Source organism: Lissotriton helveticus, chromosome 5_1 (genome assembly GCF_964261635.1).
Source record: "Lissotriton helveticus chromosome 5_1, aLisHel1.1, whole genome shotgun sequence".
Taxonomy (NCBI): Eukaryota; Metazoa; Chordata; class Amphibia; order Caudata; family Salamandridae; genus Lissotriton; species Lissotriton helveticus.
Window position 1 is genome coordinate 1,848,003,792 of NC_136065.1, and position 12,428 is coordinate 1,848,016,219.

The 12,428-nt window shown below is 44.2% G+C and overlaps 1 protein-coding gene across 1 annotated transcript in view; it reads left to right on the plus strand.

Annotated features, from left to right (window-relative positions):
* The window catches only part of PHB1 (prohibitin 1), a 51,793-nt gene extending 45,918 nt beyond the window's left edge, over positions 1-5,875 (plus strand). The window contains exons 4-7 of the mRNA XM_078645272.1: positions 483-625; positions 1,812-1,928; positions 4,591-4,686; positions 5,091-5,875. Of these exons, the coding sequence (XP_078501398.1) occupies positions 483-625; positions 1,812-1,928; positions 4,591-4,686; positions 5,091-5,303 (569 nt within the window). The 3' untranslated portion in view covers positions 5,304-5,875. The remainder of the gene's footprint in view (positions 1-482; positions 626-1,811; positions 1,929-4,590; positions 4,687-5,090) is intronic.
* Positions 5,876-12,428: the final 6,553 nt, after the last annotated feature.

Sequence of the window (12,428 nt, forward strand, 5' to 3'; positions counted from 1 at the left end):
ATGTATTTATAAACACAATGTGGTTCTTTTTCACTTAACCTACACTATATGATTAGTTCAGGTGAAACAAGCTGCTTTACACTCCTTCTTGACTAAGAATGAAGGCTGCTCTCCACAACTACCACTTAGCAAGCTTTCTATGGTTGTCGAAGAAAATTGCCATGAAGGTTGCCTGGATTAGTGCAGGGATCATCACTTAAATAAATGTGCACCATATACTAAGCCAGCCTCCTATACCCTGCCTGTGCTTGTATTCGGTGTCTAGTCTAGATGCCGTATGGGCAGACTTTGTTTTCCTTTCTGTTGACTGTAACGTGACCTGCAACTTCATTTCTGTGTTAAACATGCTCTCTCAGCTGTTAGCATGGCCTAATTCCACCTACAATGGTCTTTAGTCAATAAGTTTCTGTTTGTATTCGTGGAGGTATCGCAGATGTAAGTACCTAAACTTCTTTTTTCCGTACTTTGATTTCTCTCTTCAGATTTACAGAATGTAAATATTACATTACGTATCCTGTTCAGACCAGTAGCCAACCAGCTTCCACGTATATTTACCAGTATTGGAGAAGACTACGATGAAAGAGTACTCCCTTCCATCACTACAGAAATCCTAAAGGCTGTTGTTGTAAGCAAAGCTGTCCAATAATTTTCTTGATCTTTGTTCCCTATGCCTCTTACTTACAGCTGTGTAAAGGAAACCAGGGACACCCTACTCGCATGGAACCAGGGTTCATAGTATATAAGCAGAAACAGTGGTTCCTGTGGACAAATGTAATTAATAAGCAATACTGGTATGCACAATAGGCCGGGGTAAAGTGGATGTCCGAGAGAGAGATACAAGACCATATATCAAGGGATAATTGTAAATTCAAAAGGTTTATATACATAAATAATCACTTTTTTTTTTAAGTGCATGATGTCCCTAGTGAACATGGAACCTACATAACAATTTGTGACATTCTGTGACAAAGAAAGGCTTTCCAAAGTTACAAAGTCACCTATAACAATGGTATAAAATGATCACAGCCTTCTGATATAGTAATAGAGACCGGTAAATGGTTCGCTTTGGGTTTGTGGGCGATGTTTCGACCCAGTCAACAACTTATCTTCTTTTTTTTTTATATAATTCATTAATCGGTCTATTCCTTCCATGGTAGGATACACAAGTATTCTTATGAAAGCACCACTCTGTCTGGCATCACTATGATAGCCCGCATATCAGTAAACACGGGAAATCAGCAGGCAACACTGCGATCCCAGATAATAGGAGATGATGCGACCGGCAGCTATCACTAGTGAGGTCTGCCATGATGCCCGGTTTTGGCGGAGAGAGCTGGTTGCTTGCAAGTATCTTGTGGTATATGGTCTTATATCTCTCTCTCGGACATCCACTTTACCCCTTCCTATTGCCATTTTGCATAACAGTATTGATTATTAATTACTTTTGTCCACAGGAACCACTGGTTCTGCCCATATATCTTACTTACAGCAGCACACAGATTAATTTATATTGAAGTTACCTGATGTACCTCCATGTAAAGAAAATCTGTTCACTGCATGGTTTCTCTTTTTCTGTCCCTATTCTTTGTGGGTGTTTTTTTTTTTTTTTTGTCATGTCTTCTGCTTTGCCATGTTTGTTCCCTTTTGCACAGCTGTGAAGGTCCAGGCTGCTTTTTTTGCTTAGCTTTACCCTAGTTTTTTTTGTGTTTTTTTTTTTTTTTTGCTTAAGTTATGCCTTATGTCTGTCCCTTTTTTATAAATATGCAGATGACTCGCTTCCTTAGATCTCACGGTCTGTTCTTTGGTTCTAGGCTCGCTTTGATGCAGGAGAGCTCATTACACAGAGAGAGTTGGTCTCCAGACAGGTCAGCGAAGATCTCACTGAACGAGCATCAACGTTTGGACTGATCCTTGATGATGTGTCACTGGTAAACACTAATTTTATTTTTCATGCTGTCTCTTGTCCACTGCAGAGTTTTCAACAACCTTGGATGCACTGCTGCTCTTCTAATCCGATGTTATTGCTAGGATACAGTCTGTTCCGTGTAGCAGCAGTGGCTTTCTTGCTTGCGGGAAGCTGTTATCTGTCCTTGAAGGGCTAATGTTACATTCTTGGGACAAATCGCTTAAGTAATTTTGGTCTAAAAACTCTGTACTTAAAACAACATAATCTGGTCTAAGAGCACTACAAGTTCACTCTTATTTCAAAAAGCTCCCTGAGTTCAGTATGTTTTTTGCTGTAGTAACTTTACATCCTAACCACTCGAGGCAGAGATGACAGCCATGTGTTAAAAGGGCAAGAAACATTATTTGAAAGACCTGCAGGGCACAAAGGTTTAGAGTAAAGTTACAAAAGGCACTGAACAAAATGTTTTAAACTGTTTATGCTTAGTCCCTAAATCAGTCCTCTGTATTAGAAGTATGGTGATCGGTGTCCTACATATAGTTCTGTTGAACCTCTTAACCAGAAGGAAGAGGGAATGTGTGTCGGGGGGTATACAACCTTTACAACGAAACTTTTACAACGACCTACCATTACAATGCAACTTTTACAACGCAAACTATTACAACGCATTGCTCTGGGGGGCGCTCTAGGATAGGGAATAGGTTAATTTACTATCCAATAACCTTCCCTACTATCCACGGGGACTGTGAGTTGGAATAGTAAATTAAACTATTCACTATCCAGCACCCCAAAGCGCTATGCGTTGTAATGGTATGCGTGGTAAAAACCACGTTGTAAAGGTAGGCGTTGTAAAAGTATGCGTTGTAACGTCATACATCCGTGTCGGGTTGTAGCTGTATGTGCAGAATGATCCCAAGTCCTGTTAGTAACTCATAAGTGTGGTTTTGTGTTTTCATGCATTTATCCCATTGTTATAATTTTGACTCTTGCATTAGGCATCACTTGACACTGTTATGACCTCCCTGTGACCACGGTGAAGTTTCTAATATCAGCACATTGCCGTGAGCTCATCAATCCATTGCCAGTTTCCCCATTCTCTGTAGAGTGTTGGTGGCCTGTTTTGATGCTGCTTATTGCTAAAAAAGCAGCACAACTGAGTGCTGCACTATATGAAAATGTCGGAGTTATAGTTAGCGTGAACTTGACCCAAAGGTATCCGAGCGCTTTACATGAGCACCAGTTGCTACACAAGGACATGTTCATTTTTGTTAAGCACAGGGAGATTACATTTTTTTGCCCAGAATCACAGGATGGTGAGCGTCATTGCCGAGACTCGAAGCCGGTTCCTGGTTTTGAGATCGATCGGCCTAGCCGTTTAGGCTACATCCTATGCCGTCAGCTTCTTCCTATGACAATAGTATGACTGTGGTATTTGCAAGCCTCATTGCTGTTTGTTGCAGTATAAACAATCTGATTTGTAAGCAGCCTCGCAAGTAGCGTACATGCCTGCTTCCCACATTTTGCAGTAGCAGGGTTCGTACGCTAATAGTGGGTGTTAGTGTCTTCAGGTGAATGTGGAATCTGAGAAAGGGGTGCTACCGCTGGTTAGCGAGTGCCCCTTGGATGGCCATGTGGCCTGTGACCAAGGGAGCTTTCTTGTAACTTCCAAATGTTGGTCAGTCCTTCTTGCCCTGCCTGCATCTCCACCTTATTCCTCCTGCCTTCTACCCCTGCCTCAGACCCGCAGTCCAGTGCTTTGTTATTAGGGTTGTGTTCTGTAGATTCCATACATAAATGGCCGTGATGCTTCATTGGAAGGGTGTTTCTTTGGAACAGGGCTACTTGATGGCTAATGGGCCATGCTCACATGTAAACACAAAACTGCGTACGTAGGTGAAATCTGCTTCTGAAGCCCATCATTCTGCCTGTAGTTTACCACTGGCACATTTAGCGCATTAGCTGTACTGTTAAAGTGCCATTAGGAGCATTTGTCAGCAGGGCTGCTGTGCATCCCGACAGTACTTCTCAGCATGTTTGCGACCCGTGAGAAGCAGCATCTACATTGGTCGCCAGTAAAACCCGCGAACATGATAACCATGTACAGTTGAACATTCTGTATGACACTAAGTCAGTCTCTGTGTTTGATACATAACAGCTGCTGCCCTCCTTGAAAAAGAGGTTTTCTTTTAGGGAGCGCATTTTCAACCTTAAGAATCGGACGATAAATATTTAGTAAGGTTGATAGTTGATGAAGATAAATGTCATGGTTTGTGCCCCACCCTTGTTTTGTAATCTCTTTAATGTTTTCTATAAACTCACTGGCCTCCTTGAAGCATTGACACGAACGCCCATGCTGTTGCTAAACGTCAGCTGCAGTGTGAGTGACCTGGTTTGACACCTCCCAATGTTCGCATTTAGTTGGAAGCAAGGATTGTGAGCCCGGCCCACCCGTTAGGCCACAGTACATTTATATTTAAGTGAGGGGATGACAAGATTAGGAACTATGCTGGGTTTTCAAGAGCCCTAAGTGCGGACCGTGAACATGTTCCGTAGTTTTTAATTCTTTTTCTGATCTTCTGTTGGTCTAGCTGTGTGAATGGTATTTTGCTGATTTGTCTTAGTTTATGACCACTTAAACTTAGGTCCCCCCCAAACCAATTTCTGACCTATCTCTTCTACCCTAGACACATCTGACCTTCGGGAAAGAGTTCACAGAAGCTGTAGAAGCGAAGCAAGTAGCCCAGCAAGAAGCGGAGAGAGCCAGATTCGTTGTTGAGAAGGTAAGTCGGTTATCTGATGCTTTAGGTAGAGCTTCAGAAACGCGAACATGTGCCGCTGCGGTGAGACACTTCTCTGTGTTTGTAGCAGTATAATATGAAAGTAGTGGAGGTATTCTGAGACCATCCTCCACCTGTACATGGAGCTAGTCGTTATAAGCGGGTGGAGGGAGGTTAAACATTGCACGTCAAGCACATGCCTTTGGAAAGAGGGTCCACCTCCCCAGGATCTGTTGCTGGAGAGCATGTTTGGAATATATTCATTGGGTCATGTGGAAGTGATTAGTGCTGGATAATGTAATAGAAACTTGGATTCCCCCATCAGTATTAGGACTTCGCTTGCCATTGTCTTATCAGCCCCTCCTAAATGTTTTTTCTTTTTTTTTTTCACGTTCTTCCACCCACAGGCTGAGCAGCAGAAGAAAGCTGCCATCATTTCTGCAGAGGGTGACTCCAAGGCAGCCGAGCTTATTGCCAACACCCTAACAACAGCCGGGGATGGTCTGATTGAGCTGCGCAAACTTGAGGCAGCCGAGGACATAGCATACCAGCTCTCTCGATCCCGTAACATCACCTACCTGCCCTCTGGACAGACGACCCTGCTCCAGCTACCGCAGTGACCCCACCTGCCCCACCACCACAAGCCATGATCATTTCTAGCTGCATAAGCCCTTCCCGCTTAAATGTAATTTTGGCACGAGAACAGATCGGCTAATGCAAAGGCATCACTAGACACCAGACTGTAATTCTGAATGGCACTGATTTCCACACCAAGTCCCTCTGTCTTGTAAAGAATGACGCTTGATACTGCAGGGAAGACCGAGGAGGATAGGCGTGCATTACGGAACATGGTTGGATGGTAGCCAAAACAGTGCGTGCATACATTGTATATAAAAGAGGGTCTTTAACTGAGTTTCTGTCCACATGCCAGTTTCTCTACACAGTCTGTGCACTCTACATCCTTCTTCTGTCTTTCCTGCCTGTTGAAAGTTGGAACGTGCCTTCTCTATTCATTCCATTTAATGTGTAACCGCATTAGAGGGGCGGGAACTGTTGGTGTGATTGAACAGCATAAAGACCCCTTACACCGGGGCCTGATTTTTCTGCCTTTTTTTATTCAGAATGTTCGAACCTTAAAATTTGTGATTAGTATACAGCCAATGTACTTCAAATAAAAGAAGTTTGAACATCCTGTTTGAGTATATTCCCGCACTTGGCTGGTGGTCTGTGATCAGCACCCTCTTGGCTTCTCTGTCTGAGGATGTTGTAATTGAACAGGTCTGTTTCCATGCATTTTTTGAAATCTCGTTCTGGATGTATGCTCCTTTTTTCACTTAACACTCATACATAGTATCATTCATCAATTCCAAAAAGCCCTAATTCGGGTTATATAAATTATAGTCCAAACCAATAAGCAAAGACATTACAACCTTTTATTCACAGATTCCACTGCTGAAGCAGATTTGAGTTCAAGTTACTACAGTACGCAAAATAGTATACAGCATCTACTCTCACTGTTGCTTCTAGAATCATCTACTGGACTTAATGGTATGTTCATATGCATTACTAACTGTTGCAATATTCCTGTGGGGCAGAATGGAGACCTTCAAAGCATTTCAATTCACTTAATCCTTTGTGCGTTTAAACCTATTTATGAAAATATATACACGGCCTATGGAATTGTGATGGTTCTCGCTTGAGGTGGCCTGATCGCATCCTCCATGCGCTCTGCCTCCACTCCAGAGGATCCAAGATCGCTAGGGGTTGATTTGACCCATCATTTTCAAATTTAAACCATTCCAGTCCCCTTTCCAACATAATTTTGTCTATTTCTTCACCATTGGAGGCGTTTCCTAGAGAACGTTCCCTACTCTGGGCGCTTTTTTCCTACTATTTATTTCGAACAGCAGAAACTTTGACTTGTTTCATTGCCTTCTGGTTCCTATTCGCCTTTATTTTATAGTCCTTTTAGCGCCCATTTTTTAAGATTTCTCCCAAATGCTGTGATAAAGGAATGGAAGTGGGGGAGCTTTCTCCTATTCCGATGCAATAGTGCTGAGGAGGGCAGTATCTCCATAGCTGTGCCACACAAGGTTTTGAGAAAGAGACCGCTTTCATTTTAGGTGTTTGTTTAACACTGGTACAGAAAACAAAGGGACAAAATAAGAGTCCTCATACTTCTTGTGTTCGAAAAGATCTGCTTTTTCACCACTTAATGAAAACAGATAATCATAATTGAAGTTTTTGTATTTACACGAAATTTTGTGATACTACTAAACAATACACTGTTTTTGATGAGTGCGTGTTGTGAAAAGGTATTTCAATTTAGAGGCAAAAATTAGAGTTTAGACAACTGTTATTTTGCCATTGAGTGTCCATAACTCGTGTAAAATGGTGTTTGAGAGTTTAATGTTGAGATGCAAACCAACAAGGACCATGTAACTCAGACTTTCTGTCCTCTTATTAGTTAAGTTGTTATGGTAGTATCCTAACAGGTGAAGTTAGTGATTTTAGTTGTGTCCTTTCATGTATATTTGGAGTATTAACACAAGGGGTTGGACTTAATTTCAGTGTATCCTTCTTGAGGGTAAATTTGCCACACAATCAGTCATTTTATCTGGTGGATGTCTGAAGGATTTTGCTAGGTGGTGAAACTTCAGTAAAGGGTCAATAAAAGTCTGATTCAACACTAATTTACATGGATACAGGATTACCCAATAAAATAATGATGACAGCCTGACATTGTATTTGTTCTCCGAATGCTGGTTATACGCTATTCAATAGAAGACATTTTCTTTGTCCGAGAGCTCTATTTCCAGGTCAGTACTGCGGAGAAGGGAAGGAGGATTTTTTTCTTGGAGTTTGCTGCCGGCTAGAGTAGAAGAGAGGCTACAGCAGAGGTGTTCTTTGATACCACGTTTTCAAAAAGCAACTGCACCTTTTTAAAAAAAAAAAAAAAAAAAAAAAATGAGGATATAAGGAGACTATTTACCTGGTCAGTATGGGGGCACTGATAAACTTGCAGCAGAACTAAATCCTGGTTTCGAGGAATGATTGCTCCACATTCCTTAAACTAATGGGTATTCAAAGGATTGGCTCTTATGTTATTATTCATTGAAATTTCTAGAGGAGTATTTTTTTGTTTAATAATCACTGTCCATTATCTAAACTTTGCACAGGAATGTCAGCTTATTTTTGAAAGCAGGGTATGTAAGTCTACCCTAACTGGGTAATATATACATAGGAAGAAGAGGTTTAAGAATCGCCCCTGCAAATAGCTGTTTCTCCAGTAGTTAGCCCTTTCTGTGAGTTGGGGAGTCCTTAAGAACGAATTTTCTAGGGGCAATATTAGACTCCGCAGCAAGAAAGGTTTTTTCTGCAGACGATAGGTTCTCTTTTCTTATTCAAGGACTTTCACTGCTTCAGACAGATACTTCTCTCGCTGCGAGGGCTCTTTTCAGCCTCGTTGCATCTTGCCCCTCCCTTGCAGTAGATTTCACATGATATTCAAGCGTGATTTGGCAGCAGGCGGCATTGCATAGCAGGAAAGAGGGTGAATAAATTACTTGCGTATAAGGTGGAGCAGTTGTTGCTGGTGTATCTGCATCACAGTGCGACAAAGGGATTTTTATTCCAGGAGTTGGAAACGAAAGGCATCTCTTCAGGATTCACTTGACAACGTGGTCCTTGACCCCCAGCAAAAATACTTCATGTAAGCATGTTGGAACTTAGAGCAAACTACCTTGCCCAAGACACATCCAAAGAAAATCAGGAAATGCATTTAGATACTGTTAGAAATGGGATCTCTGGTTGGTTAAGGCTTGCGCCAAAGCCAGGCAGAGACCACCACTCTAGTCAGGGCAAGGGAGTTACACGCCAAAGATAACCCCTGCTCACCTCTTTAGTAGCTTGGCACGAGCAGTCGGGCTTATCCCGGAGGCAATGTGTAAAGCATTTGCGCACACACACAAAAGCAACTACATCCCAAGCACACTACAAAAGGAACTCTACACAAGGTTATATCAAAGATAGCCTTTGTATACTCAAAACACAATGGAATAGTAAACACATACTGTACACTGTGCCAACTGGCACTGGGCAATATTTACAAGGGATTATGTACACCTGACAGGGCCACATGGACCACTGTCAGAACCATCACAAAGCAAACTTGGTAAAAGTAAAATAGATCATAAAACGTACAACCAGTAATCACTGTACTTTGCATCAGTCTGCGACATAAACTATATTATGCACAGTATCCCACAAGTCTAAATACATTAGACCCTAACCACCTAAGTATAAATCACACTAGGGGCGTAAATCACAGAGAATATAATCTCACTCGCATAAACCATGATATGTAGAGCAACCTCATAATCATAAACCATATTTAGAGGTATCAAACAGGATGCATGAATACATTACGCATAAATCACATTAGGCATCAGTTAATTACTATCGTGAACACAGTATGCTATCACCTTGCGCTAGAATCACAGTAGGTACTGACCCCAGGCCAACTGGCCTTCCATGGGGCTCAAATGCCCTTCGTCCCAAAACTCAGGGCTGGCTGCGCCTGCAGCAAAAGCAATAAAGCAAAAGAACAAGCCTAAACGTGGCAGCTGCCCACTAATTGCTGGGCAGCAGTGTAATCACAAAAGAGGGGCAGTGGCACCCCTTGTGCCCTTTTGTGCCAACATGCGCCAAACGTTGCAGCTGCCTGTACTCTCGCAGGGCAGCTGGGATCAGGGGAAAATGGGCCCTGGCACGGATTGGCCTTTGGGCCTCCCTGGGGCTGAAAAAGAACTAGCTCGCAAGTGTTGCAATTGCCCACTATCCAGCGGGGCAACTGAGCCGAGGCAGCCCTGGACCCCCACGGGGGCCCTACAACGACTGGGGCCTCGTTGGAGCCACACGGGGCTCGGAAAATAATGATGCCCCCACAAGAATAAAGAGAACGGGGGAGCCCCACTCGGGGGACTCTCAAATTGCAGGAGGAAAAGAGGTCTCCCAACATTGGAGCGGCCCGCAACGGCGGGCCCGCTCAGGAGTTAGGCAGGGTCACTCTGCCCTACTCGGCGACAATCTTGCACCCACGGAGCCCGCCGGTCAGCAGCAGCCTCTTTCCTTTGCTGGTCGGATCGCCGGGAGAAGAAATGGCGGCATACAGGAGGAGCACTGAGGCCGATTCGTCCAGCGCCTCCTCCGCTCCGAGTGGTTTCCGCCGGTCGAGCCCCTCTGTTGGCAGGCAATGCCCGCAGTTGGGACCAATCCCAGCGCGGCGGGCGCCTGATGTCAGGGGAGCTGCGAGACTACAAGGGGGAGACTCCCGGGCCAGCGGTGGTGATGCGGGGTAGGCACCCGTTTAAATACAAAGTCCCTGGCGTGGTGGGAACCTGCTAGGGGTATAAGAATGGCACAAAGTCCCTGGCGGGGTGGGCACCCGCTAGGGATATCAAAAGCGCAAGGTCCCTGGCGGCACACAATGCGGGGTAGGCACCTGCTATGAAGGTACCGATGCGGCCCAATCCAGCAGGGCAGAGACAGAGCGCTCACCAGGGCATAAATCCAGCGCTATGTCCAGGAATAAATAAAGCTCTTCTTTTCCCCACTGCAGAAAATAAAGCGCTGCCAGGTGCTAAAGTAAGTATTTTAGAATAAAGGGGGCTAAGGCTGGGCCCTCCTGCAGGGAGGTAGTCCCCAGTGGCGGTACCATCTGGTGCCCAGCAGCAGCAGGCCCCCCTCAAGTCAGGAACACAGAGAGAACATTTTACCTGGGGTCACAGCCCCTTCTTATACACACATTTCCTTTGTCACCTAGCAGAGGGTTTAGGGAAAACCAGATGCAACTGGTTTGTGAGCACTTGAGCACTTTGTTTTGCTCAGCTCCGCTTCTATTCACAGCATGGGCCAGGGACATCAGACGCACCACAGGGGGCAGAGCCAGGATTGTGTAGGGAAGGCACAGCCCTAATCAGGTCCCAGGTGCAACTCCTCCCTCCCATCTACATGCAGATCTCCCTATTCACCACCGGGCAGACCCATCCTGGCTCTTGGAGCCAAGCACACCAGCCAGCCCCTGCCATTCCCAAGCTGTACAGGCAATTCACATTTACTGCACACAGAAAGGCCAACTTCTAAAAGTGGCACTTCTCCACTAGACCCAATAAATCTGCGCACACCATGGCGCAGCATTTATTCTCACGAGTTCGCACATACAAAACTCGCCCCTCCATTCCTCTCACTGCAGGAATTACCATGGACACATATTCCCAATGCATTCCTATGGAGGGCAGGCCAATCTCACCACACGCACTCAGATTGCGCACGCACTTTACAGTGGGACACAATGTTAAAGTGCGCAGAAGCCAAAAACAACTAACATCAGGTCACATTTAAAAGCAAAAAGTTTAGGGGTGAACCTGCCAAAAGGGCCAAGTCCAACAGATACAAATAGACATAGTCCAGATTATAAGAAGAAGCAAGAGGTGGCTGGGGGGGGAGGAAGGCTGAGCCATCTATACAGTAAAACCATACACCTGTGGCTTTCGAACATTATGAATCCCACTTAGCAGAACATCGTAGTTGGTACCACGCACAGCTCTGTGAAAGCCTGAATGAGGTCTAAAACTTGTCATGAGCAAGCTCTTCAGCAAATGGAGCTAGCCAGAGACAGGATTGTGTGGAACAGAGCTTTCAAAGTATTATTGGCAGTAGTATTCCTGCTACTGCTGTGCGATCTCAATGCAGCCAAGTGATCTAGCATTGTGGGTGAGTGCGCCCTGCCATTCGTTCCACCCCAGTGGCATGCCTTTGGGGCTGTGCGACATACACGTTTGCTGGCTGGTCATCCTGATGCTTTCTAACCCCACTAGCGGTGATGCATTTTTCAGCTGCCCTATAATATAACCTAATCAGGCTATTTGTTACAACTCTTGATGCCCCAGCAATTTCAAATCGTGAAAGCAGAGCCCCTGATTTGTCTGTGCACTACATTATCAAATCTCGAATTGTGGCGCATCTATCAACAGTGCACTGTGGCTCGTGATCTTTTGTATGTATTAGATCCAGGAAATTTACGTGTTACGGAACTAGGTCCTGAACTGCCAACACCATGTGCTTCTACTATTTATTTTGCCAATTTAAGCTTCTGCCACATTTGAGTTCACTGCCAACTCACAGCAATGGATCTGACTATTCACCTTTGCATAGCTAAATTTGGAAGTGCTTAGGGGCATGATTATACTAAGGTAAGTTATACTTGAAGTATTAATGTGAACCAAACCGAAAACCTCACAAAGATCTTATGAACTGTTCACCATCTGGGTTCAGTAGTTAAAAAAACATTAGCACTTTTTAGGTCCCCCCGCAATAGGCTACTTTATTTGTCTTGGCAGATCTGTTCCTTCCAATAAATAAAACATATACTTGGGGTATACTTTAGGTCAGCCTCTTGCTTTGATGGCGTTGTTTGTCTCATGTTACTGCTGTGAATTCAATAGAATCTTCTCCACCCCCAATTGTTGTGTTTGTCCATCTTGAGGCATTTTAATCTCTGCGTTCACATCGCATTAGTTGTAGCCTTCCACTGCATGGTATAGAATGCAGCATGTGCTCTATTTAGGTCTGACGTCAGCCAAGATCTTATTTGATTTTACTAACCATATATGTATTGGGACTTTCAGCCAGCCCTCTTCATCCATTGGTCTGTTTTAGTGTTATACAGATTTTTCTTCCACCCA